At 52.0% G+C, this 25658-nt stretch overlaps 10 protein-coding genes across 10 annotated transcripts; 4 read left to right on the top strand and 6 right to left on the bottom strand.

The window, feature by feature from the left end:
• Positions 1 to 1644: 1644 nt before the first annotated feature.
• Positions 1645 to 3390, bottom strand: MRS44_008537 (uncharacterized protein; the record flags this gene model as incomplete). The annotated part of the gene is made up of 6 exons (XM_046276276.2): positions 1645 to 2181; positions 2238 to 2275; positions 2331 to 2835; positions 2895 to 2992; positions 3055 to 3157; positions 3208 to 3390. 6 exons carry the CDS (start codon positions 3388 to 3390, stop codon positions 1645 to 1647), a joined length of 1464 nt encoding a protein of 487 aa, XP_046131987.2.
• A 1207-nt stretch (positions 3391 to 4597) lies between these two features.
• MRS44_008536 (uncharacterized protein) lies at positions 4598 to 5803 on the bottom strand (the record flags this gene model as incomplete). The annotated part of the gene is made up of 1 exon (XM_046269593.2): positions 4598 to 5803. One exon carries the CDS (start codon positions 5801 to 5803, stop codon positions 4598 to 4600), a length of 1206 nt encoding a protein of 401 aa, XP_046131986.2.
• A 1592-nt stretch (positions 5804 to 7395) lies between these two features.
• MRS44_008535 (uncharacterized protein) lies at positions 7396 to 9386 on the top strand (the record flags this gene model as incomplete). Its single annotated transcript, XM_046279493.2, has 6 exons — positions 7396 to 7704; positions 7784 to 8173; positions 8227 to 8332; positions 8387 to 8705; positions 8753 to 8882; positions 8940 to 9386. 6 exons carry the CDS (start codon positions 7396 to 7398, stop codon positions 9384 to 9386), a joined length of 1701 nt encoding a protein of 566 aa, XP_046131985.1.
• A 344-nt stretch (positions 9387 to 9730) lies between these two features.
• Positions 9731 to 11187, bottom strand: MRS44_008534 (uncharacterized protein; the record flags this gene model as incomplete). Its single annotated transcript, XM_046269592.2, has 6 exons — positions 9731 to 10252; positions 10305 to 10468; positions 10521 to 10657; positions 10713 to 10921; positions 10989 to 11061; positions 11120 to 11187. The coding sequence occupies 6 exons, from the start codon at positions 11185 to 11187 to the stop codon at positions 9731 to 9733; spliced, it is 1173 nt and encodes a 390-aa protein (XP_046131984.2).
• A 241-nt stretch (positions 11188 to 11428) lies between these two features.
• On the bottom strand, positions 11429 to 11953 carry MRS44_008533 (uncharacterized protein; the record flags this gene model as incomplete). The annotated part of the gene is made up of 1 exon (XM_065620968.1): positions 11429 to 11953. The coding sequence occupies one exon, from the start codon at positions 11951 to 11953 to the stop codon at positions 11429 to 11431; it is 525 nt and encodes a 174-aa protein (XP_065477040.1).
• A 1981-nt stretch (positions 11954 to 13934) lies between these two features.
• MRS44_008532 (uncharacterized protein) lies at positions 13935 to 14311 on the top strand (the record flags this gene model as incomplete). Its single annotated transcript, XM_065620967.1, has 2 exons — positions 13935 to 14020; positions 14077 to 14311. The coding sequence occupies 2 exons, from the start codon at positions 13935 to 13937 to the stop codon at positions 14309 to 14311; spliced, it is 321 nt and encodes a 106-aa protein (XP_065477039.1).
• Positions 14312 to 14963: 652 nt separating this feature from the next.
• On the bottom strand, positions 14964 to 16212 carry MRS44_008531 (uncharacterized protein; the record flags this gene model as incomplete). Its single annotated transcript, XM_065620966.1, has 3 exons — positions 14964 to 15402; positions 15458 to 16146; positions 16195 to 16212. The coding sequence occupies 3 exons, from the start codon at positions 16210 to 16212 to the stop codon at positions 14964 to 14966; spliced, it is 1146 nt and encodes a 381-aa protein (XP_065477038.1).
• Positions 16213 to 17194: 982 nt separating this feature from the next.
• On the top strand, positions 17195 to 19677 carry MRS44_008530 (uncharacterized protein; the record flags this gene model as incomplete). The annotated part of the gene is made up of 3 exons (XM_065620965.1): positions 17195 to 17331; positions 17389 to 18815; positions 18920 to 19677. 3 exons carry the CDS (start codon positions 17195 to 17197, stop codon positions 19675 to 19677), a joined length of 2322 nt encoding a protein of 773 aa, XP_065477037.1.
• A 505-nt stretch (positions 19678 to 20182) lies between these two features.
• Positions 20183 to 22865, bottom strand: MRS44_008529 (uncharacterized protein; the record flags this gene model as incomplete). Its single annotated transcript, XM_046279492.2, has 9 exons — positions 20183 to 20389; positions 20443 to 20673; positions 20721 to 20951; positions 21010 to 21249; positions 21301 to 21474; positions 21523 to 21991; positions 22045 to 22403; positions 22451 to 22580; positions 22630 to 22865. 9 exons carry the CDS (start codon positions 22863 to 22865, stop codon positions 20183 to 20185), a joined length of 2277 nt encoding a protein of 758 aa, XP_046131980.2.
• Positions 22866 to 23718: 853 nt separating this feature from the next.
• MRS44_008528 (uncharacterized protein) lies at positions 23719 to 24984 on the top strand (the record flags this gene model as incomplete). The annotated part of the gene is made up of 3 exons (XM_046273844.2): positions 23719 to 24123; positions 24173 to 24394; positions 24445 to 24984. The coding sequence occupies 3 exons, from the start codon at positions 23719 to 23721 to the stop codon at positions 24982 to 24984; spliced, it is 1167 nt and encodes a 388-aa protein (XP_046131979.2).
• Between the last annotated feature and the right edge of the window lie 674 nt (positions 24985 to 25658).

The following is a 25658-nucleotide window of genomic DNA, read 5'->3' as shown; positions in this document are numbered from 1 at the left end:
TGACTCGTCTCAGAGACCCCCAAGCGCCGGCGACGCTATGGCCAACCATATCATTGTCGACGGCGGCCGCTCTCCGTCCTCCTCCGGCGCCAGAGCCCGGAAGTTGCAGGTCCGGTATTGCCAAGAGCCTCTGCCAGTAGTGGATTGGCCAACCCGAGTTATTTCATACCCAAGAGTATCTTCGCGTAATCTAACGGGATACGCGACACATAGGACACGATAAGGCTCGCGTCAAGGGTGTATTCGGGTAGAAGAGCACTAACACTTGCGCCTTCCGTGTATCCCCGATGCCAACTTGAAGCAAGCCATACCCGTCGTGCCGCCCCTGGAGTCACCCCCAGAGATGAACCGGGCTTTGTTTTGGTCCACATAGTGAAAGCGGGGAGAACCTGGGGAACTCAGTCAGATTCATGCTTAGTAACGTGCATTAGGGTACAGACCTTGATGATCAGCATGCACCACCGGATTCGACGTTCGCTGTGCCTACGAATATGACAAGAACCCTCACTGCTGATAGCTCATCTCTCACTTTTAAAAGGTCACCTGGCCTGGTGTTGACACTTGCCAACGATCGTGAGAAGGCGTGAACATCAGCAAATTTGCTCCCCCGTGTAGAAAGAACACCTGAAGCGAGCAACCCTCATGGCAAGAAGACCTGCCTTATCCGGCGACACAACAACAACAACGGCACAATTTGGATCTACATCCCTGAGACTCAAAACCATCTCGGTGTGACGTAACACCTGCAAGCTGTCAGACCCAGGGATTCACTCTCTGGGGTAACTTCGGCCTGACCGTGAGACATGCGTACAGTACATGGGTAGACGGGTTAAGGATGGAGATAGAGTTGCAGGTTTGCGAGATTAAGTGAAGCAGCTGAGAGGTTCCCTTGACTAATTGATGCCTGGTATAGGAAGGGAGCAGCGAATGAGATCGGCACTTCGTGATGCGAGGTTGCATCGGGAGCAACCGGGTAAGGTGAACCCCTCACCGACTCCGCAGACGGGGAGTTTTGTCCAACATGGTCCAAGGGGGATGGTGGGTTTGGTTGAGGTTTCACTACGTCATGCCATAAGAAGGGGGGTTGGTAGGTCAACAAGTTGCAACACTTTCTCCGTGGAAGCAGGGGATGGCATCTCCTCGCTGTGGTATTCCCCAACAGCCAAGACTTGAGATGCCGGGGTGTCTCGGGGTCGCCGACTTCTGATGCTACCTTCCCCGCAATAGGCTCGACGTATAATGGAAGATCACTTCTAGAACAGCAGGGTCTCGAACGATCCTTCATACAGATTCGGGTCCACAGTGGTTGCAACCTGCATGGTGAACAAACCTCCATGGTGGATTCCCCGTAAGGGTGTGATACCCAGGGATGTGTGTTGGCTGCACGACGATGCACAGATGGGGGCGCACGGTCTTCAGGAGGTTGGTATGCGCTGTTGAATCCAATGATTTGATTTGCTATGTACAACTGTACAAACTGTTGGTTGGCGACAGCTCAGTCGATGGCGTCTTGCCAGTGGTTCATATCAACATAACGTCAAGGAGTGTCCTATCTTCCAGCTCCCCATGGCCCCTCCAGGGATTCCTCCGCACTCCAACATCCTCTTCGCTTGATTCCATCTTCGTAGATTCGTGATTTCGTGATTAGTACACGTAAAAGACGGTAGCCTCACTCTCTTGGCTGCGGAGCTTGCGGTTTCGCCTAATCATGATAACCTTGGCCACCCAGGCGAGCGCAGCGGTACCGATACTAAAAGCGGCGCTGCTGGACATGGCAATAGCGTAGCGGGGCTCATCGCTAGAGGGCCAGAGGTAGGGCGTCCAGATGAAGCTGATGTTCATGATCATGGTCACCATGCTGATAGCCACGGCCTTCTTCTCCTTGGTCTGGCCGCAGACGGAGCCACACCAACCGAGAATGAGACTGTTTACGGCGTAGGTGCCAATAGTAAAGATAACCATGCACACGTATCGTCCGGCGGTGTTGAGGGTGGCAGCGGCGGCGGCGAAGCCAATCACGGCGACGGCCTTGGATGCAGTGATATGCCACGTCCTCTCATTGAATTTTCCGGAAGAATACGAGACGATAATGGTGCTGGCGCCTGCGATGAGGTAGGGTGGGCAGGTGAGGACAAGGGTGATGGTGGTGTTGAAGCCGAGGGTCTTGACCACGGTGGGGAACTAATTTCAACGTCAGCTCAACGAAACCTGGTTTTTTGAGCTCAGAATTAACGTACGAAGTTCTTGAATCCGTTGGCGGCCAGATGTAGGTGAGCTGACATGTGTTGTTAGCAAGTTCTGGTGGGAAGGGGGGACAAGGTAGCACTAACCCATGAAGCAGAAAACCCAAACCATGGGATCCTTAGCAGCCTGTCGCAGGCCCTCCAAAGTAGAGGTCTCACCCTTGTTACCGACGGTGTCGAGCTCCATGCGGTTGTACGCAAGGTCACGCTCCTCCTGCGTCAGCCACCAGGTGGTCTGCGGGAAATCAGGCAGCACAAAGTAACCGACGACGGCAATGACGAATGTGACGGCGCCCTGCAGGATAAACAGCCACTTCCAGCCAGCGATTCCGGCCAGGCCGTCCATGCCGTAGAAGATGCCCGCAGCGATGAGGCCCGCGAAGGCGGTGGCCAGGATGTTGCCGGTGTAGAGGATGGCGATGCGGGTGGCGACCTCCTTGCGGGTGTAGAAGATGGAGAGGAGGTAGACGGCGCCGGGGTAGTACGGGGCTTCAGTGAGACCGAGGAAGAAGCGGGTGAGGAGGAGGCCCTTGAAGTCCTTGGCCACGGCGGTGAGAGCGCTGACGACGGCCCAGAGCATCATCATGACGCCCTTTGAGTTAGGTTAGTTTTCTGAGGGTGTTTTATCAAGCAGATGGCTTGGTTACTGACCATGTAGCGGCTGGGGCGCGTTCGGGTGAGGAACATGTTGGATGGGATCTGGGCGAGGATGTAGCCGACGAACAGGATGGAAACACAGGTTTGGTATTCTAGACAGGGGAATGCATGTGAGTACAGCACTGATAAGGAGTTGTGCAAGGGAATCGTGTACCTGTGCCCTTGAGGTTGAGATCCTTCTCGAGGTCATTGAGACGAGCCAGGGCAATGGCATTTCGGTCAAGATAGTTGAGCCAGTACATGCTCCAAAGCATGGGCTACACATGTAAGCAACCAACTCAAGGCATATCTCGCAAAGGTGGCCCACCATCATCCATCGGTCAAGCTTTTTCACGAGAGCAATCTCCTTGGGGTCCGTCTTCTCGTGAGCGCCAGAGTAATCAACCTTTTCGACCTTGGGGATAGGCTTCTCTGGGTTCTCATCTTGAAAGATCTGAGGTTCGACGTCGCGACGAACGTCGGTCTTTTCATCGTATGCAGTAGTAGCCATGGTCATGAACAATCAGAGATGTGTCAAGATGATGTTGATGATGCAAAGACTTGAGAATAAGATGCAGCAGTGTCTAGCTGACTCTGAAGAGGAGAGGAGGGCAGTCAAGACGGTTGAGTGCCTTGAGGAGAAGAGAAACCGTTTTTTTCGAGGGGAAGACGAAGCCATTATGTACTCCCCGTCCGGCTCCAACGTCTTTCCCCTCCAGTGTCAATCACTTCCTACTGAAACCCAGTGACTCTCGTTAACCCTCTTTGTCTTTCTCCCCGGAAATCTCGCCGACCCGTCCCGGGATGTGGGGTGCGGAGTAATGGGGTAATGGAGTTCAAGCATGTCGTGCGGGCGAACATCTCGAAGCTTGCGAGATTCCAGACGGTCTAGAATCCTGCTACCCCAGGCGGTCCCCCCTTGCTCTGGTGCGTGTTTTTGGTCGTAGCGCTTATCTAGATTGCACTTGGGGTACAAGGGGGGACGCCCTTAGATGACCCCCCTTGTATCTCCCCTCAGAAACCTTGTACATCAGTCATTTAGCTCTCTCCGAGCCAAGTGCCGTCCTTGGCTCTCATACGACTAGACGAGAAGGAACCAACAGCCAAGCTGTGAATGATGCGCCAAGGAGCGAAGATCAGCCGAGTAGGAGTAGTCGCCAAGGCAGTGAGACAGCCATGTATCCTCGTCCACCAATCAGAGCATCATGTCAAACAATAAAAGCCAGGGTATTTGGCGCGGGCTTGAACTCTATCTGGCCACCAAACCTTCCCGGGGTGGTTCTTTTCTTCTGGAAAGAGGCCACTGTCGAATGAGGGCCAGCCAAGGTCGATAGCACGTGGTTCGATAAGAGGGAGCAATCTGGTCGCCTACGCTTGATCTGGGGATGATTTGGAGCCAACGAGTGCCCATACAGACGCCAAATATATGCGGCATTTCCCGTACGCCCGCAGAGAGAACCCTTCCTATTACGGAAGGAGGTTAAGCTTAAACATTAAGTTTGCGGAGTGAACATGGAGCTAGTTTTGACTGCCGAGGGTCTCTTGGCGAATAGGAGTCGCAGAAGAGGGGATCTTCCCCGCGTCATCTTCTCTCCCCCGAGTCCCCCCTTGGACTCTTCCCCTGCAAGGTATCACCAACGGTGGGAGGCAGTGTTTCATTATGGGGTCAATATTTGAGGCATTTGCGCTAGTCATGAACATACAGTAATCATTAATCGTTAATACGTCTTTCCCAGCATCCTTCCAACCTCCACAATCCTCATGACCGACTCTGCGCTCTCCTTGGTCAGCTTCTCGGCCTCGCTAACGGCGTCGTCCAATGTCATGGGCCGCTGGATGATACAAGTAAAAGCGTCGATCCCGATGTCGTAGTTGACCCTGGCGCCAGGCCCAATCGTCCCCGCGATGGCGATGACGGGGAGGCCGTGCTTCTTGGCCAGGCGGGCAACCTCTGCGGGGATCTTGCCCCGTGGGGTTTGGTCGTCGATGCCACCCTCGGCCGTCAGGACCAGGTCGCACTCGTCAAAGATGCTGTGGAGGTTGATGTATTGCATCACAATCTCATACCTGGGTCGAAGGTGCGCCCCAACCAGGCGAAGACCTGTTCCGAGACCTCCCGATGCGCCACCACCTGGGGCTAGTCGGAGAGTCTTGTCGCAGAGGATGCGGCTGGCTACGCCCGCGAGGGTCTCCATGGCGAGGCTGAGACGTTGAGTCTGCTCTGGGGTAGATCCCTTCTGCGGACCAAAGACGTTGGCTACGCCGTCAGGTCCACAGAGGACGTTGTGCCAGTTGACAGCAACGTCAATCTTGGTCTTCCAGATGCGAGGATCGACCCCAGACAGATCGATGGAGTCGAGGGCAAGGAGGGATTCACCGCCTCGAGCGGTTGGCAGAGAGCGCCCGTTGGTATCGAGTAGAGTCGCGCCAAGAGCCTGGAGCATCCCCGCACCACCATCACAGGTTCCAGAGTCCCCGCATCCGATGAGAATACGGGTGGCCCCAGCGTCTAGGGCAGCGAGAATGAGCTCCCCAACGCCAAATGTGGTGGTGCTGCCGGGGTCGCGGCGGCTGGGGGGCACTAAGCTGAGACCGGCGGCAGCAGCCATTTCCAGCACAGCAGTGCAGGCTTCCGCGTCTTCCCCACCGGAGCGGCCCAAGATGCCAAAGAAGGATGAGATGGGCTCGCCCACGGGCCCAGTCACGGGGACCTGGCGGAGCGTGCCTCCGGTCGCCGAGACGATGGCGCGGGTGAAGCCCTCTCCCCCGTCGACGAGCGGGACTTTACGGACCGAGGCGTGAGGCTCAACGGCGAGGATGCCGGCCTCAATGCAGTCGGCCGCCGTGCCGGGCTCGAGACTTCCTTTGAAGCCGGAAGGGCAGACGAGGATTCTCATGGCGCTTGGCATTGGGATGGAGCCCATTGCTGAGTCAGGTAGAGTCAAGAGGAGTGTGTGAGATAAGAGCGTGTGATAAGAGAGTTTGAGAGGTAGAGTGTGGGTAGCGAGTGTAGGAGTGTAATTATTCAGAGCGAATGTAAGTTGCCAAGTTGTAGGGCTGAGGGTGAAGCGAATGTTGAAGAGTAAAGTGTTGGTTTGGACTGATGATGATATTCCCAGATGGATTCACGGGTGCAGATGCATCGTTTTATAGATGGAACAGATTCCTTGTACGACGAGATATTCTTGACAATCCAACCATTCTAATTCCGCTCATCTAGGTCATGGTGTTCATCCTCATTCACAGACTCTCGAGGCCAGCACGTTTCGCCTCTCTCGCTCAGCCTCTCTCGCGTAGGGTCCTACCCGCCAAGAAGAAGGCGCTGGGAGAGGAATCGAGGGCATTGCCCGGAATAGCAACATGTCGTATGTCTTCCTTCTCACACAGGAATCGTCGAGAAAGTGTCGCGGGGACAATGACATCCACTCACGTCACGCGAGCAGCCCCAGCCACTGGGTACAGATAGAGTGAAAGGGCCAGGACGGTTTGAATAAGGTGAGTCGGGCAAAGTTGTAGGACTGTGGACGCGTCATTGCCAATGCTGTGGCAGAAGGCTGAGGTCGATCATCGAGTCTTGGTATTCACGTCCTCGGTAGAGCATGCAGACAAGCTTATTTCTGTACCGGGGCAGGATGGTAGACTCGGGGACTTGGCTCATCCCGAGTGTACTGTAAAGTGGCAGACGGGGTCGAATTTAGCTTCTTGGTCAAGAAATGCTTGGCCGTCGAGCCTAACGTGACCCGCGTTTAAGACTGGAATACCGCTCCCAATCAGATGCCTCCACGGCAGCGGCAGCTGAGGAGGGCATTCATATTTAGAACAGCTGAAACGGGGCCAAGATCGACTCTGGCAAACCTTAACTGATCTGTCCCTCTTGGCATCTCTTTCTCGACGAATAGGATGTCGAGAGCATGAGAGAGGCTGTGATAAGAGCCATCAGCCACCACCATGACGAACAATCTGTCATGATGACCGACAGGGATCATGGAGCTTCGTTGCGGGGCCGCGTAACAAAGAGACGACCAGTGACAGCTGTTTCAAAGGCCCGCAAAAGCCTGTCAGTCTCGTGCTCTTGAAACATTTATGCGAGAAGAGCGCATCTCATTGGGTTTGATGACGGCATCGGCGTTGGTCATGGCATGGCATTTAGGCGGTGCAGCTAGACCCGCCACGAGAGCTGATGCGGAATGATGGCGCGTGTGGACCCTTTTTCTTCTTTTCTATTCCTTTAGCGAAGGGCTGTGCCTTGATCGTAATCTTGGATCTTGATGGGATGGGGGGGCTGGAGGTGATTGCCAGCTTGTATGTGATGGATTGATGCTCTGGCATGAATAGATAAAATGCCGCTGTGATGATCATCATTTCAAGGGAGAGACAGGTCAAGCATCAATCACACAGATTCATTCGTTAACACCATTCTCTCGTTTCTTCACAAACGCCCTTTTTTCTCTTCTGTGCCCTGCACTGCAGCTCAGTCTAGAATAACACCTTCGCTATTCTTACTACACTACCCACCATGAGCATCCATACTCTGTCCCGAGCCAACTCCCGGTCTTCCATCTGGAGGTCTTGGAGTCCTAGGTTCGACGTTCTCACCAACTATGAGAAATCACGCCACAACTACCCGTGGCTGATGGACGAGGGAGAGGGACATGATCCACCCGACATTACTCCTCTACGTCGTCCACGACCAATGCCCTCTCTTCTCGAAGTTCCGGATGCTGCACATCAAGCTGGTCAACAACAGTACGGTCCGGTGCGCGATTTAGAGGAGCAGTCGGATCCGGAAACTCTTCTAGAAACACCAGAAGAAGACCCCAACTTAGTAAGCGCCTAGCCAACCCCCCCTTGTCTTGAGCTTCTAGCACGCCTTCCATGCAATGTGCTGACTCGTTGACGCAAAGGTGACCTGGGATGGCAACAAGGATCCTGCCAACCCTCACAACTGGACCAAGCACAAGAAGTGGCTTTCAACTATACTTGTTTCTTGCTTCACCTTCATCTCCCCCGTCTCGTCCACCATGCTCGCCCCGGCTTTGCCCGACTTGGCGGATGAGTTTGACATCGAGTCGGACTTTGAGACTTATCTCATCATGTCCATCTTCCTGCTCGCCTACGCCATTGGTCCTTTTCTGTTGGCACCCTTGTCTGAGATGTACGGGAGGGTTGTTGTTCTCCAGTCTGCGAATATGATCTATCTCATCTTCAACACCGTGTGTGGCTTCTCCCAGACCAAGAACCAGATCCTTGTGTTTCGGTTCTTGAGTGGTCTTGGTGGGAGTGCTCCACAAGCTGTGAGTTTGACTTGCCATTTTGATGTTGACTCCGCTAATACTTGGCATGATAGCTTGGAGGAGGTGTCCTTAGTGATTGTTGGAGAGCTGAAGAACGAGGAACGGCAACAGCCATCTACAGTCTTGCTCCATTCCTTGGGCCTGCTGTTGGACCTATCGGTAAGTATACCACAATATTATCTCAACTTCTAACATCTACTAACATCCTGGCAGCCGGAGGTTACCTGACCCAGTACATGAACTGGCGTTGGGTCTTCTGGGTAGTTTCCATGGCCGACGCCCTCGTCCAAGTCCTCGCCTTCCTCTTCCTGAACGAGACGTACCCTCCCAAGATTCTCAAGAAAAAGGCCGACAAGCTGCGCAAGGAGACTGGCAACATGGCCTTGCACACCGAGTTTGAGAATCCCGATCGAACGTTCTTACAGTCGCTACGGAAGAATCTGATGAGGCCGTTCATCATGTTGTTTACGCAGCCAGCTATTCAGATCACGGCGTTGTACAGAGCTTATCTCTATGGACTCATGTACCTAGTGTGAGTATCCTCCTCGGGCTATGTCTTCTCATCTGACACCACTCCAGACTTGCTTCGTTCCCCATGGTGTGGGAAGAGCAATACGATCAAGAGCCTGGCCGAGCCAGTTTAAACTATCTATCCCTAGGCGTTGGGTTTGTGATAGGTCTTCAGATCTCTGGACCTCTGATCGACAAGGTAACTCTCCAATGCTGCTCATACCTACCATAAAGGTTACTAACAGTTGATCTGCAGGTCTACGCTACCCTCAAGAACCACTACAACCACCCCGGCCGACCCGAATTCCGCGTGCCCCTAATGTTTCCCACGGCACTTGTAACACCAGCTGGTCTGGTATTATACGGTGTCTCAGCACATCTCCAACTCCATTGGATTATACCCAACATCGGTGCAGCCATCTTCGCAGCAGGCTTGATTCAGTCCTTCCAATGCGCTCAAACATACATCGTCGACTCCTACGAACGATACGCCGCCAGTGCTACTGGGGCAGCAGCATTCGTTAGAACCATGGCTGGCTTCAGCTTCCCCCTCTTTGCCCCTGCCATGTACGAAAAGCTGGGTATTGCTTGGGGAAACGGTCTGCTTGCTGGTACGGCCATGTTTCTCTGCTTGCTCGTCCCGTGTGTACTCTGGCGATGGGGTGAATGGATCAGGAAGAAGAGCCCTTACTGCGCTGGCTGACCACCTTCGACTACACAACCTTTGACGATACGAACGATACGACGTAATGTTTTTCCTTTAATCTTGTTCAACCAGGGTCCATATAGACGAAATAGACGGACCTTGCTCACGTTTCACCTCAGACGGTCCCTACCGCAACTCAGAGAAACAGGGGTAGCGACATTGCTGTTGTTATTCTATCAGTGCCATTCAATGGGCACAGGGTTTATGTATTAAACATATTTGTACATTATTGGGTATCCATTCCAGTCATTATGATACCCTCACGTTTCAATCACTTATACAAAACAAAACAATCGCAAGTTTATCCCGTAGGCAGAAATGGTCCTCATTTCCCCTTTGTTTCATACTCCGTGGAACACCTTGACGACGCCCACGGCTGACCTCTCTGAGCCAGTCTCCATGTCGTCGCGTGATGAACTACGTGTGCTCAGGTCTTTGTGACCCTCCAAGTCGCGAGGGACAACGCCCGGAGGACTTCGTCGATCTTCGGGACCAGCCTCTTCGCTGCTGATCTCGACCTCGTGCTTCTGGTAGATCTTGAGAGGCATTGAGTAGGTGGCGTTGATCTGCTCCTCGCTGTCGAGGCGGTGCAGGGTGCCTCCTTCGGCCCTGACCTGGGAGCGCACGCCGGAGCGGTGGTTGGTAAAGTTGGATCGGAAGGCGGTCGAAGGGTTCGTCGAGCGCTTGCCATAGGACGAGCCATTGAAGGAGCCGAGGTTGAAGAGACGGCGGAGGAGGGTCCAGATGTAGGGAAGGTTGGACGTGAGGAGGGCCGTCGACGACTCTCGGACGTACCAGAAGGTCCAGTTGGAGCCAAAGGGTTCGTTGAAGCTGTAGAACTTGCTAAGGATGGCGGAAAGGATCTGAAACAGTGTGAGTGAGCAATCCGAGACGTCAGGTGGCAGAACGGCGTACTGTAAAGGCACCCAGGGCAAAGACACCAATGAGGACGATCTTGCGCTTCAGGGGCAATTGGGACTTGAGGAAGATGGGCATGGGAATCAAGATGATCATGACATCGGACGAGATGTTGAGGACGGTGTTGACAATGAGATGGTTTGTCTGGGTGGCGCATTGGGCTGATGACCGTTAGCAATTGATCTCCCACAGAGGACCATGTTTGGCACGTACTGTTCTTGGGAGGCACAGCCCAGAACTGGTTAAAGGGTCGGCACCAAACTCCAAGGTAGAGAATCTCCATAAGAACAAGTCCGAGTGTGACATAGGCGGCGACAAACTTGACGGCAATGTTTTGTCGCAAACTCATCCTACAGAACGTTAGGGTCGCAATTCCTCAAAGGAAACGTCACACAGATCACGTACGTAAGTCGGTTGTACATGAGCAGCAAGCAGTACTTCATCGTCCAGATGGTGATGATCTGCATCTGCTCAACCACGAGAACACATTTGGATCCGCGGACTCGCTCATCGATCTCTGCCTGGGACATGACATGCTTATCGTTGGGATCGATGAGGTTGCTGCTCGTCCGAGAGACAATCGACATGCCGACCATGAGGACCGTGTCGGTGATCTATTTCGGCGTGTTAGAACGAGGGGAGGATTCGCTTTCGCGCATTCGATCGGAGGGGCGGACGGACCATGGCAAATAGCATCAGGTAGTCTTCAACTTGGAGCTTCTTGATGGATCCGAGTAGCATGCGTCGTGATATCCTGCGCAAGCCATGGTTAGCTAGGTAATACAGTGGAAGAGGCTCAATATCTCACGTACATCCTACAGATGACAATCACCCACGTCAACGCATACCACGTCCATATCTCTGTCACAAAGGCCGACATGGTTGGTAGTTACGAAGGAACGAACGATCAAAACTCTTGACTCGACAATATTGTGATCATCAACGGGTATCGATTCGGAAAATGAGGGGGATCGGCGGGTGTGTCGCGTCAGTGAGGGTTGACGATGCTACCACGACGCATGGCTCGTCCTTCTCCGCAAAGACACTGTTTCTTTTGAGGAGAAAAAGGAAATGCGCAAAGCAAGCAACGCGGGGGTGGGCGAGAGAGAGGGATGGCCTCATTACTTTTTATTTGGGATGGGGTGCAGGACCCTCAGGGGCTTTCCTTGATCCGGCCAGTCCAGCTCTTCACTAGTCGGCTTAGCCTGGACGCCAGAGCTGGGCTTCTGGAGCTTCCAGACTCGCATTTTGACTGGGCACATCACCAGTCCTCGGCCGATAATCGCGAGCTGTGAATGGGCCGGGGCTGCGCGGACGTCCTGCCCGTCCCACAGGAACGGTACAGGCCAAGGCCCAGGGGTAAAAGACAAGGAAGAAAGAAGAAAAAGAACGCTATCGCGGCTGAGCGAGACATGGTGCCACGTTCTCTGCTCCGTCAACCGAATCAAGCCGTGGGCGCCACGGACCTCGGGTTGGCCAATGGGCAGAGGCGTCCCGCGAGTTCCTTGAGGGTGGCTACAGGCCGACGAACCAACAGATTTGCTCGGCTGCAGCATGTCGAGGGCCAGGGTGGCGACATGGCTTACGGGGTGGCAAAGGCAGAGAAGAAAAATGGAAGCATTTGTTGCATGTTGAGATGTGACCATCTTTGTTATCTTGTCATATCTATCTGTCTGCCTCCTTTCCGCGATATGAATGTCAAAGCACTCGAGTATCTTTACGTAGGTACGGCATAAATTCCGCTGCACAAGCACAAGCACGCACACCCCCTTGTGGCTTCGCTTTGCTTTGACCTTCTCTCGAACCTCCTAACTCTCTTATGGACTGACTGACTCGGGAACTCTGGCCGGGCGACTGCTGACTCGAGTAAATCGCTCCACATAAACTTCCCCACCACGTGGGGACGCTACAAAGCCCTGGCCAACGCCCATGTGGCGTGCCTCGGCGCGCGAGATTTCGATTCGACCTACCAAGAAGGGTCTGGGCTCTTGGACCTCTCGGAGACAAAACCTGCAGGCCACAGGGGGTAGCGACAAGACGACGGTGGCCCTGAACGGAAATCTTTATCATGCGCTGTATAGCCCTTCTAGTGGCTCTTGCGGCGGCCGTTCTACACGCTGCAGACTTGCGGAAGAATGTTCCCTTAAAGGTCCGAGTCATCCGCCGAAGCCACCGTTCTTGTCTGCGACGGTACCGACGGAGGGTAACGTCTGGGATGCGATCCGCGGACAACCTTGCCTTGCCTCTCTCTCAGCCCGACCGACGCAAGCATTTCCCCTTTGCGGCTCCCCACCTGCCGATTAGGGACAGCCGAGCTCCCTTGTCCAACCAGAGGGGGCACGTCATTCTGCGCCGCAAGACGATGGACCATTCCCACTATATCTCTCTGTGATAATGCCGGATTTTAGTGGACAAATGGAAACACCTTGGCGGGCCATTTGTAACTGGTTGTGTCAGATCCCCTTATAATTCCTGCCCCCTATTTCTTCTTGCGACAAAAAAACTCAAATGGCCATCATGCGTTCCCGCCTCCGTCTCGTACCTGATCGATCTATTGTATGCATTGTCTTCTGTGCAAATCGGCTATTTCTTAGCGGAAATCATGTCCGTGATGGGGTCAACTAGCGCCAGGTGTCTGGCAACTTTGATCCGAGGCTAGCAAAACCCAATCTCTTTTCGGCGGAGCGTTGATCCGGGCCATCTTGGGGTCTGGAGCAGACATGTCATTGACGACACATCAATTCGTCTGTCGTGCCTGTCGTGACGGGTCTCGTGGCTTTTTTTGAGGGGGCATTGAGCCTTCTTTGAGGGGCATCGTGGGTTTCCCGCACGGCAAGGTTATAAAGTGGCCTCCCTGTTACTCCTCAGGTGGGTTTACTGTTACCGTTTGTCACGATGTGATAAGAGTGAGGGGGATGCACACGGAAGCGCTCCCCGGATCTGTCATTTGTCAAGTCTGTCAGAAGCGAGGGTTTCAGGAGGGGAGCCACACGAGATGTAGACAAGTTGGGACCTGATTGAGTCGCGGACAAAAAGTGGCAGAATGGTCTAGGGTAATTTAGTAGAAATAAGAGTGACATACAGCAAGAGATAGTTGCGCCGTCAGATCATATTAGTCGTGAAAAAGGTGGCGTGATTTGACGTGAGTAGTCAATAAAGGCGATAAGGCTAGCTGAATTTATTTAGTTGCCCTATCTTCCCCATGGCTGAGAGATTGCTCCGGTATCAATTGCTGGTGGTTCTGGAATCATTCGGCGTACTTCAAATCTGGTCGCCGACAGCTGACTAAAATCACAAATCATTCGGCAATGCGCCACGGCTACGGCATCCTTACATAATGATCACTGTGGCTGTTAGCTGTGGCTTACACAGCCAGAATGAGGAATCAGCTGCGCAAATGGCGTAACGTCACGTGGACTCGGGATTTCAAAGCTGGTCTGCGGGATTCTGCCGTGATCCATGCATTTGCCGAGGGGAAAATATAAAGAAGTTGAAGGCCTCAACGATCCAAGAAACAAGCCAAGAAATCGCAAGAAAATCCTCCTCGAAAAGAAGCCTCCATCTCTTCATCTCCCGAGCAAAAGATACCGCTTAGACCTCTTCACACGCCACCCGTCAACAGCCAAAATGATCCACCACATCAACTCATCTGAGGAGCTCCAATCCCTGCTCAACTCGACAACCTACGTCGCCGTCGACTTCTTTGCCGACTGGTGCCCCCCTGCAAGGCCATCGCCCCCGTCTTTGAGACCCTCGCCACCAAGCACAGCGTCCCCGACGTGCTTGCCTTCGCAAAGGTCAACGTCGACCACGTCCAGGACGTCGCCCGCACCTACGGCGTCACCGCCATGCCCACCTTTCTCTTCTTCAAGGAGGGAAACCAGGTCGCCGTCAACGGCCAGGCCATGGTCCGAGGCGCTGATCCTCGGAGCCTCGGCGCCGCTGCTGAGAAGCTGGGCGGTCTAGCCCAGAAGCGGGTTGAGGCTGCCAAGAGCTCGCTGTAGACCGATCTTGTGGATGATCTGCTCCGCGAAGGGAGCTACGGACTTTATGAAACTTTGTCGCTTGGGAATTGTTGTTAGCGTTCTGCAAGGAATGGCCGTCGTGCCGGAGGGTTTGCCACGTAACTGGCATGCTAGGTCTTTGAAAAGTCATTTTAGAGTGGTAGAGGAGGGTAAAAAGAATCAAATCTTTGTCCATCTTGCGTATATTCCATCTCTGTTCGTGCACCTGGCTAGATATGTCCACCGCCACGCGGGTCAACAGACTAACGAGACAACAGAACGGCAAAGATACTGAACTCTCTTGAATATAATTAATAAAAAATATAGTAAAATAAGCAAAGTAAGAGCATAATAGAAATCAATATTTAGATATTTGTTACTTATTATTTTATAATTCTTATGATCCTTTCTTAATTGTCCTCAGGGTAGGATAAGCTAATGAATCATCTGCACTGGTGTCTCGTTTGTTCAACAGCCAGCCTGCCTACGAACAACCTATCACCATGCCAAATCACAAGGAAGCCAGTCTGTGAGGTATCTTGAGCAACAAAGTCAGCGATGAGTAGATTGGAGCTGGCTATCTACTCCGATACTAGCAAGAGCCCCAGCTCTCCCAAACTCCTAGCCTCCCAGTTATCTCCCTGTAAGACAACTACAACTGCCAGTTCTCGGAGCTAACAATGCTCTCGTATTCTTTGAGATGGAGACCGTGCTTGTTGTCAATGTTGTAAGAGGAGAGCGTTACGCTGACCATCTTCCAAGTGTTTGCCACTTGCCAAATCCAGTCCGGATCGCCCTCTTCCCACTCCTCCATTTTGACCCAGCAATGATGTGGCTCAACAGGAGGCGCTGGTCTTCCAGGGCGGATTATCCACACTCGCGAAACCAGTTGCGCATCGCGTCCACCCTCGGGTTCGCGCTTGGGCGTGTCTTGTCTGTCGGTTGCGAAGCTGATCTCGGAAAAGGACAAAGGACTGAACTCGACCTCCTTCGTGTCGGTGTAGTAACGAAAGCCTGGCCAGTTGCCCCCCATGGAATATGTGCCCCGGCTGTACCCGTAGAATCCGATGTAGGGTGCGTACCAGGAAAGTCTGGTTGGCTCGATAGTCTGCATATCGAGTAGATCAAAAAAAGTTGGAACCGCACCCTTTCCAGCGGTACGGGGTGCTGCCTCTGATTCCTCGAGTCATGAAATGGTCTTCGGCATCCCTATCACGGAGGTTCCCAACTCTCGCGCGGCCCCAGTCGTCATTGAAATGTCTGCGGTCCACAACATCTGGTCCATACATCTGGAACCCGTCAATGTGCCATTCCCACCCGGCAGACTGAATCACCAGGGTGATCTCCTCAATCATTGGGAAATATTCCGAGAGGGTGTCCATGTCGAATTCCATATCGAAGTTATCATCCTCATCCCAAATTGGGTCGGACACTCCGGTTGACTCGCCATTAATCGGGCTCCGTGCAGACGGGAAAACGGTGAGGAGTTTGCGAGCTGGTATCGACCAGTCCCAGTGCCCGTCCCCATAGGGGTCCGAGTCGGGGATTGTCATCTCCCAAACTTTGAGCGTATCGCGCTTGGGATCGAAACGGAAGCCACGGGTTGACCTGATGGGGCGAATTCTGTCGACAATGTTCCTGATTTGTTTGCAGGAATCACGAAGATAGGCGCAATTTTTGTGCTCAATGCGCTCCAAGGTTCCCGGGAAGCCCCATTTGTCTTTGTAACATGGAAGTTCTTCGGTCGTTGGGAGAACCATGGCCGGCAAGAGATACTTGATGATCTCGTCCTGTATCTCCCTGGGGAGACGCAAGAAGGGGAAATGCATCTCGTACTGGTGTTGTTAGTGGTGACGATTAAGCGTTGGGGTTCTGCAGCTTACCTTGCTCTGAACGTGCATGGTGCTGGTTGTCAAGACTTGCAGCCTGGATCTAGGTGAGGGATGCTGGGTGGGCTTTTCACTCAGTTAGCAAAGTCGTACACTTGAGGAGTTGGACGTACAAGCTGGTTGATGCAACAATCAAGTCGGGGGATAGGATGGAGAGTTCTGGGGCTTCGAGAGATGTCCACGAAACGGTAGTGCTTGGGAAGGGAGGATGATTGAGTGAAGCGGATGCACAATGACTCGTGCAGAGTATGGAATGTTGAGATGGATGAAGTGCAAGCTTGAACTGAGATGCGAAGTTGAGATGAAGAGAGAGAAAGGTGAGGACAAGGTAGAGATTGTACCTTATGATGCTATTAAATTCTTCCTGCAATGGCAATATCTGGCAAACCGTGAGAAGGCATTATTACATTGCCGTTTTGAGCGAAACTCCAAGTTTGAGGCGAAAATGGAAAAATGTCGAGACTGATTCACTGTCAACTCATCGTGCACTGACAAAACCTGATAAAGATCTTTGGGTATTTTCGATGCGCGCTTCCCAAAACGGCAAATGAAGCAGTCAGACAATGGCCATAATAGTCTATTTAAGAGCACTGACTCCTCAGCTCTCATTTGACTCGTTGCATGTTGTTCGCCAGCAACGAACGAAGAGTGAATGGAGCAAACCAAAGCCTCACTGCCAATTGAGAAAACTCAACTGGCGATGCTCCATTCGTTGAACCAGGCAGCCTTGTCACACAACAGTGAGCCTGACCCACCTGTCAAGATATCATAGGATCATATTCGTGCCCGCATCTCTTCCCCGACCTCCATCTTCATGACCTGGTGTGCCTGGGACCCGACATTTTGACCTTTATTTCCTTACTCTACATTCGAGGCTAGACTTATTACTCTTGATAAAATCTTGCTGTAAGCTCCAAATTCTTTGCTTAATTAAGTGCTCTGTACTTTCGTCCGCGCTGAGTTTGCAGCCCTATGCGGGTCAGAAATGGCTCACATGGCATCTCCCAAGGTCAAAAGACTCAAGACCACAGTTGCAATGTCGAAATTCTGCATGTTTTGTACCCGTGCCGGGATGCATGAGATGGGATACGTGGAGTCGTCATCTGGCTCTATCCAACTTGACGATGAAGGGTATGTCTGTTTCAAAACCAATTGCATGACAAGCTTTGTACTGATTGCATCCTACAGGTCTGATGAGGATCCAGCCGTGGAGGCATCTCTCGACTTGGAGATGGAAGATGGAAACGAAGATGATAGAGCAGGAAGCGATGCTGAAGAAACTGACGAAGAAGAAAGCGACCAAGGCAGGGAAAATCGCGTCTCAGGGAGAAGGCGACCGCAAACGTTATCCGATATCAAAGGATCTGTGGATAATTGTCTCCTCTGTGAAAAGGTTTGGTCTGCTTTTGAGAAATGGGCCACAGAGAAGTACGTTTCTCTCGACCACATAGACCTATCGACATCGGGTGTCACCATTTGGCCGACGGAGCTTTCAGAGAAATGGAGGCTTTACGAAGAAGATGCATCTTACGGAACATATACGGGAGGAACTCTGTCGATTCTTCGGGTAAGGATCCGAGTGCAAGATCCTGATGACTCAGAGGAATGGCTTGAGCCTGAGCTCAAGTTTCAAAAATGCGAAGAGCACATTGCGAGGGTGGTTGACATTTTCGATACTGCTGATAATGCTGATGTGGATGACCCGTTGTCGTGGCCGGATACAGAACCGTACATCGGGAGGAGACGACCCCTTATGGCGGACTTGCGACTTTTCCGAAAGTGGAAGAGTTTCTGCGATGCGACTCACGATGGAAACTGCCAGCCTGGACGAATTCCACTTGGATCATGCTCTCTGCGATTCATTCGTCTTATTAACGTCGAGACATACTCTATTGTAGAGGTGGAAGATATTGAGAAAGTCTCATGGGTAGCGATAAGCTACGTCTGGGGCAAAAAGAGATTCCGCACCCTAACGGATGCTACGCTTGGGGAACTCAAAAAGGAGGGCGCTTTGAAGGCATCGTGGACCCCAGAGACCATTGCGGATGCGATCGAGGTTACAAGAGGGGTCGGAGAGAAGTATCTTTGGACTGATAGTCTGTGTATCATCCAAGATTCGGTCACTGACAAGATGCACTTTGTGCCACGCATGGACATCATCTACGGACGTGCAACTCTTACTATTGTCAATGCGGCGGGAGACAATGCATTCAGCGGTCTGCCAGGTGTCCGGGCCGGGACGCGGTTTCAACAAGAGGAGCCATTCTTGATCGGAGGCGACCAAGACACTGACAACGAGCCCACATGGCTTGTTCAAACGCATGAACCGATACGAACAAGCCGCGAACTCGTCGGAGACTCTTGCTGGTTTACGCGCGGCTGGACCTATCAAGAGGCTATGCTGTCACAGCGTTGGCTCATCTTTACTCCCGAACAAGTGTATTGGGAATGCCGGCAAGCAACTTGGCGAGAAGATGCATGCTGGGAACTCCCTCAATGGCGTGAGAAGAAACAAACCGTCATCTACGACCCGGCCTTCGATAGCCATCTTCTACAGGATCTTTGGAACCCGTCCTCAGCAAAGAGTTTCGACATGACCTATCAGACACTTGTAGGTAACTACCTGAAGCGAGACCTTACCAACGAGAGTGACGGTCTCGACGCGATAGGGGGAGTCTTGAGGGCTGTGACAGAGGTAACTGGGTTCGAGTTCCTCTAGGCTTGCCTAAAGAGTTTTTCGCTGTCACTATTGCCTGGCCGTGCTGTCTACAACGGCCGCATCGACGAACGGGACGTTGTCGTATCGAGGTCGGAGGCGGCGATGAGAATGGAGTAGTCAAGACGGTCCAGGCATGTTTTCCGAGCTGGTCGTGGGTCGGCTGGGTAGGAGAGATCTGGGCCGAGCCTAGCGATTTCGTGGGTCCCACTGCCGGCTTGGAGTTTTATCACATTGTGAGCAGCGACACGGGAGAGGATAATCTTATTCTGAAGCACATCGCCCATGAAGAAAAGCCTTCGCAAGCTGCATATGAACCGTCGCGGTGGAAGAGCCCTAATTGGAGAGGAGATACACGTGCAATGGTTAGCCTGAAAGACATACCTGCCGCGCTGCTAGTGCCGGAGACGCAGTTCTCGCTGTTGGTTCTGTGGACGAGTGTGGCGGAGCTCTCGTTTGAGAAAGACACGAGCGTTCCAGAGGATCGCGACTGGGAGGACATCTATGGCTTGTGGGTCGATCAAGATACAAAAATGGACGTGATCTGGGACCAGTATCCGGAGTTTATTAAGGACTGGAAGGGAAAGAAGGCAGAAGATCGCTTGAGGAGGTGGGCCGAATGCATCGTCATTGGACGAGACAGCTTAGATAGAGGTCGGGAAAGGGTCGACTCAGTGTGCTTTTGGTTGAGAGGCACTCACATGGTGGAATATCGAGGATCGGCCATGTGTGGTTCTGGGAGCATGAATGGGATCAGCTGACAAACAGGAGATGGGAGATGGTGTCTTGTATGAGATAAGTGTATTTACGAGAGCTCAGTATTCGCAATACTCCGATCCATATTGAGTAAAAACATTGATCAAATTGCCAAACTTCAACGACATGGTTGAATAAGACCCCTTACTCAATGCTTAACATCGCCCATCTAGGACTCATTGCATGGCAAAACCTTGTGTTGAGAAACTGCAGTCTTGAGAAGGTAGAGATGGATAATCCTCTCTTATTTCTCATACGGAGGTTAGAGTAGTTAAATACCCCATGAGAGGTTTAACCTTTTATGATGATGCAGCTAGGTATAAGTCTTCTACTATAGGCAGCAGAAGGTTAAAAAAAAGCTACTATGTTAGTATTGGGATATAATGCTATGATATGTTAATAATGTGTTCTTTATTCTAGTTGAAGCCCGGCCCGTGATGGGTTAACTGAGCCAGAAGATCGCATGGCAAAACCAAACCCACGGCATGCTGAACAGTGTTCGAGCGCCTCTCAGAACGCCTCTCCCCTGGCGAGCAGCTTCACCAGAAGGCTCTGGTCTGCTTCGGTTTGAATCCCTTGCTGAGCAGCTTTTTGAGCTGTCTCTGCTCCAGAAGTGATGGCCTTGGAGATCTCAGGTGCAGCAGATGGAAGCCTCTTGGTCTTCTCGCTGATCTCGGCCACACGCGACTCCATCGCTCCCGTGAGCTTGGCTTGTCTCTGTAAATGCGTTAGCCTAGTGGCAGAACAAGGATTTTTAAGTCGCTTCTTACGTCCTTCGCCTTCCTCGAAATATCGTCGATTGCCCTCTTTGACCATTCTTGGAGCTCATTTGCTCTCCTGCGAACCATGCTAGAGTCTTCGCTTGGGTCGAAAGAGGAAATTTGGTCGATAATATGCAGTCCCGGGAAGACGGACGATCGCGAGACCTGATTCCACATGGAAGCAATGTCACCAAAGACCGAGTAGTAAGACCGAATGGTGATAATGCTGTTGAAGCACGACTGAGAGAGTTGTCAGCCAAGTTTCCAATATAGGGGGATCGACTTACACTTTGTTGCAGGTCCGTCAACGTATACGCTCCGAGCTTGTACGACTCGCCTGGATCGTCACCACCGCTGGTGATCACCTTGATAGTCTCGATGTATGGGTTGGCATGTTTCTCAGCGACGAACTGGATGATTGTCGTGATGGCCTTGAAGAACCGCACGAGATTTGTAACCTCGTTCTTGAGCTTCATAACCAACGTGATGCAATGAGCGAGGATCGACTTGATTGCATCCTGAAAGTAATGGTAAGTCAACGTTTTACGGACTGCAATAGCTAATGGGGATATTTACCATCTTCAGGTTCGAACCCTTGAGGCGGTCCAGCGAGGCATTGAGCTCACCCAACTTGTTCTGCTGCTCACCAAGAAGTGCAGTGGACTTCTGGTAGGTCTCCTGAGTGGTAGTCAAGGCTGCCGATGCAGCGTTGAGCCGATTCTTGGCCGATTCGAGAACTGCCTGGGCCTGTGTGGTCTTGGAATGGATCTGAGCTGTTTGAGTATCTTGGCCAACGCCTCTGGCTGGCACGACGCTCTGTTTCGCCTTGTTAGCATGCGTCATATGCGGTGCTAGGGGAAAACTTACTCCATTAGCAGTCGATCCTGGGAGAGACTTCGCGGTTGTGTTCAGCTCGACTGCCTTTGCATACGCGTTCAGGAAGTCCTTTTGCCAACCTTTGACAAGAGCCGAATCCTTTGCTGGCACAGTATACGTGATGTCCTTGGCCTTGTCCAGCTCGGCGACAATACCAGTTGCGATCTAATGAGCATGAGCTTGGATACTTGCAGTGAGTGATACATGACTAACCTTGCAGACTGTTTCCAAAGCTACCTTGTATTGCTGACTGGGCTCTGCAGAAGTGGCCAAAGAGGCAAACAGTCGTTGCGAATTACCCAGCATCTTGGCCGCAAATGCGGTGGATTGGCCTGCTTCTCCCTTCGCCTTGTCCCAGTCGACACCGCCGTCCGTGCCAATGAAGACAGCGTTAACAAGATCCCAATAAATCAGGTCACGCCCAACCTGGTTGTAAGCAGGGTCAGTTGCATCCTTCGGCCTAGTCGCACTCGGAGCGTTCGGAGCTGTGGGCGCCACGCTATTGTTGGACGCCGCATTCTTGTTGCCATCCCTCCCGATTATGTCTTTCGCCATATCGGTGTACGCTGTAGCCTTTGCAGCAGGGCTCAAGTTGGATACCAGGGCGGGAATGGCTTGGTTCAAGGCCGTGGTCAAGCTATCGGCCAGCTGTTCGACAATGCGCTCACCAAGGATATCCCAACTGAAGATGTTAGCCCAAGTCCAGCCATGGTTGGAGCTTATGACAATACTCACCCAGTGGGGAAATCATCCGAGGCCTTCTTGTATGCCTCAGTTACCGCGTCCAAGGACTGTTCCAGGTTCCTAGTTGCAGCCTTGGCCTCATCCCCAGTCTGCTTCCGATAATCAATGGATGCCTTGGTGACAGCCGATTCAATCTCGTTCACAGACAGCTGGTCTTCGTTGGAAGCCTGCGTTGCGACACAGGCTAGGTGAAGTTCACAAGCATGGTAGAGCCACTCTTCAAACTTCCCATCGATTGACTTGGCAGCTTCGACGCATTCCAAAGATGAACGGCACAATGTATCCAACTGTACTCGAAGCATCCTCCTTGCGTCCTGTGGGTTCCAAAGGATTTGCATTATATCATCAAACTAGAGCTAATTAGCATCTTGAACTGTTCATTTTTCGTCGCACTCACCGTTTGGTGGAACCTTTGCGCCAACATGTTGATCCTGCCCATGCTCGACTCTGTCTCAATGAAGGCGAATCGACCCAAGTCGGTGCACCTCACCAAATTGGCCTGGAGTCCGTACTTGCCACCAAAGTCACTGCGTCGAGTTCAGTCACTGTTTCAGCAATCTGGAAGACAACACTTACACCAAGTACTTGAAACCGTCCCTGGGAGGCGTCAAGGTGACATTGGCATCTGGAGAGCCTGCAGCAACTATGCAAGCACTGATGCAATTTAGAGCCACTGGACTTGACATTAGAAGGTCCTCCCATCGGAACTGGAACAAAAGGGAGTTCTTCGTCTCCCGCATCATGCGTTCAGCCGCGGCGCCAGCGTCCTCCTTCCTCACCAAGAGGTCAATTTGCTGCGGAGAGAGAGCCATGATGGTTGCTTCGAGAACGTTGATCTTTCGGAATAGGAAAAGAGAGATTTATGATTGCAGAGTAGGCCTCTGTGCTCGGACAGTCGAAGGCAAAGCATTTATACAGCTAATATCGACTTCTCTTGAGAAGACTGACCCACACGAGGGTAACATCCTGCATTCTTTATGGAGGCCTCTCCCATGCTCAGTTGGTGGTTCTGGGCTGTGTTTTTCGTCATCTTGCATGAGCGATCTAGACTTTTGCCTTTGTCTGTTCAATTCATTACTCTGGCTGGCTGAAAACCTAGCGTCGAGGTTATTCCCATCTCTGTGGCTAGCTGAAGTTCTAGAAATTGTTTCTACCTCCGTTACTCGCTAGTGGTCTAGCATCGAGACCGTTCTATCCGTACAACTTGGTTAAGCGCCGATACCAGCTTGTGCACATATCCAATAGTCTTATGCAAGCGACCCCACCTTAGCTATATTGTCTGAGAGCTGAGACAAAACAACTATAGTTCCATCAGCTGATGGATACGATACAGAACTATCCAAATTTGGCTGGCTAAGAATGCGACTAGCGGAACCCAAACCTATATTGGAAGAGACTATCTCCTCAGCTGCATTAGAGCATCCCCGCACATCTGGATCTGGAATCTCTTGTGAAAGTCACAAAGTGAGCATGGCGAGCAGGTCCAAAGGCAGAGACTATGCTATACAATTTCAAGTACAGGAAAATTATCGGACTCTTCAGTGCGACCGTATTAGCAACACATATATTTGGATGCTTGAACCTTTGTCGTTCAACTTTCCTGAACCAATTTCTCTCAATACACTGCTTTCCTTATCTCTCTAAAGCACTCAAACTCTAGCAATCATGGCGTTTGCATCACCTTGGGCTGTGGCAAAACCCCCATTTGGGTTCCCTCAGTTCGTGTCTGCGTTGCCCGACGTCTCTCAAGCAGCCTCAGTTCTCGCTGCCTCGCCAGGTCCTTACCAGGAACTGACCAGGAGACTCGAAATCTGCAAGCAGAAGCTGGCCGCCCAAGATGGAACGCTCCGTTCTACAGTCAAGGAACATCTCAACATGGCCGTCAACCGGCTAGAGATAGCCCTTCTTCAGCTCTACAAGCTTGCTGTGTTCATTCGCGGAGACTATGATGGGCGGCAGGACGACGATGTACAAAAGATGACCATTTTTGATCAGTGTTCCCGGGCTTTCGGTGACTGCCAGGCGGCCTCCCAGACCGGCCTTGAGCAGCTGAGCAGTATCCATATACAAGTAGGTGACATCAAAGTCCGCCATCGATGCTTAGTGCTCACAATGTCAGGTCGCCTCCTTTCAGACAGATGAAATCGAGCAGTTGAAGAGGGATATCCAGGGAGCACTAGAGCAGACTAGGATGGAGATGGACGCCAACCAGCATCAGACCGAGCGGAGTCAGCAAGACGTCGAAGTATGGGCTCGACAGCAACAAGAGGCTGCAGATGCCCTGCAACGAGCCCAGGATGAGAGAGAGAACACAGGTAACCAGCTTCCAGAAGGCTTTTCGGTAAGAGTGATGAACCCCGCCAAGCGATCTCAAACTAAAACCAGGTGCAGTTTCTCGGAGGTTTTGTTTTCGGCGACGTGGAGGGAAACATTCGAAAAATCGAACAAGAGACGAGAAGATTGCACAACGCACAGGAGCAGTGGCTGAAAGCGCACAACTCTCTCATCGAGGTGATGAACAGGCAAAACGAGCTCAATGTCAGACGCGTTGCTTTGGAGCAGCTGGCTCAGCAGGTGCCTACACTCCAAGTGACGACGGATGGGCTCAACAAGGGCTTGGCTGCGCTTCTGGGTGGGTTTGTTGACCTCAAGGAGAGAGCGACTAAATTGTTGCTCCTCATCGATGAGATGAAGAACCGCGCTGCGGTCACGATGAGGCAGGCGTACAAGAAGGCCATGTTTGCCGAGGGAATCCTCACGCTCTGCCGTATGGCACTCATCGATGGCCGTGTCTGCGACGAGGTCGAGACTATCACTCTTGAGATTTCTGGCGGCTATTCCGGTCAGAGTGTTCCAGAGAGTGTCTCCCAGCTTCTGACCGAGGTGGGACAGGCTGCCAGGGAAACTGCACAGAAATCCATCACTGGTTAGCAGGGGATCGAGAACGAGGGGCACTAGGGGGGAGTTATATTATTTTCTTGTTGAGTTTCAAGTATGCCTAGTTTGCAAGTCGGTTGATGGCCAAGAACAAGCAATACATGTCTGCATATAGCTACTCCGCGGAGCCATTTGGCACTTCGCAGGGCCCTCGTAAAGATTTATAGGCATCTCTACTTGTGAAAAAAGTAGAGCGTGTTCTCTTTTGCCTTGGGGGGGGGGGGGAGACTCTTCACAGTCGTTTAATTTGTCCGCGGGCGGAGAGGTGTCGGTTCGGCGCCCTGCCTGTCCCTAGGCGTTGGGTGCAGGCCGCAAGCCACCATTAATAGTTTTAAAGATACAAACTAAATCTAATATAATAGCTATATTTAAGCAGCATCCCTACGTTTAGCTACTTGTTAGAATGCGTCCCTAGTGAAATATCTTAACTAAAATAAAGTAGATAAAAAGAAGCCCTTATTATAAATATATACTTTTAAGTTACTAAAACTGATATCTTAAGCGTTATTACTTTATGGTGAAGAGAGAAGCAACGTCGTAAGCCTAGTTAGACAGTCCTCCAGGCCCTCTCCATACACGCACAGCCGGCTATGCAAGTAAGAATCTGATATTAAATGCACAGCCGGCTGTGGGTGTATGAGAGGCATCCCTTAAGAACTTGCTGACAT

The sequence above is a fragment of the Fusarium solani genome (assembly GCF_023522795.1).
Source record: "Fusarium solani strain SB1 chromosome Unknown bctg00000005, whole genome shotgun sequence".
Lineage (NCBI taxonomy): Eukaryota > Fungi > Ascomycota > Sordariomycetes > Hypocreales > Nectriaceae > Fusarium > Fusarium solani.
Note: the sequence above shows the minus strand (reverse complement) of the source record. Positions and strands in the feature narration are given on the sequence as shown.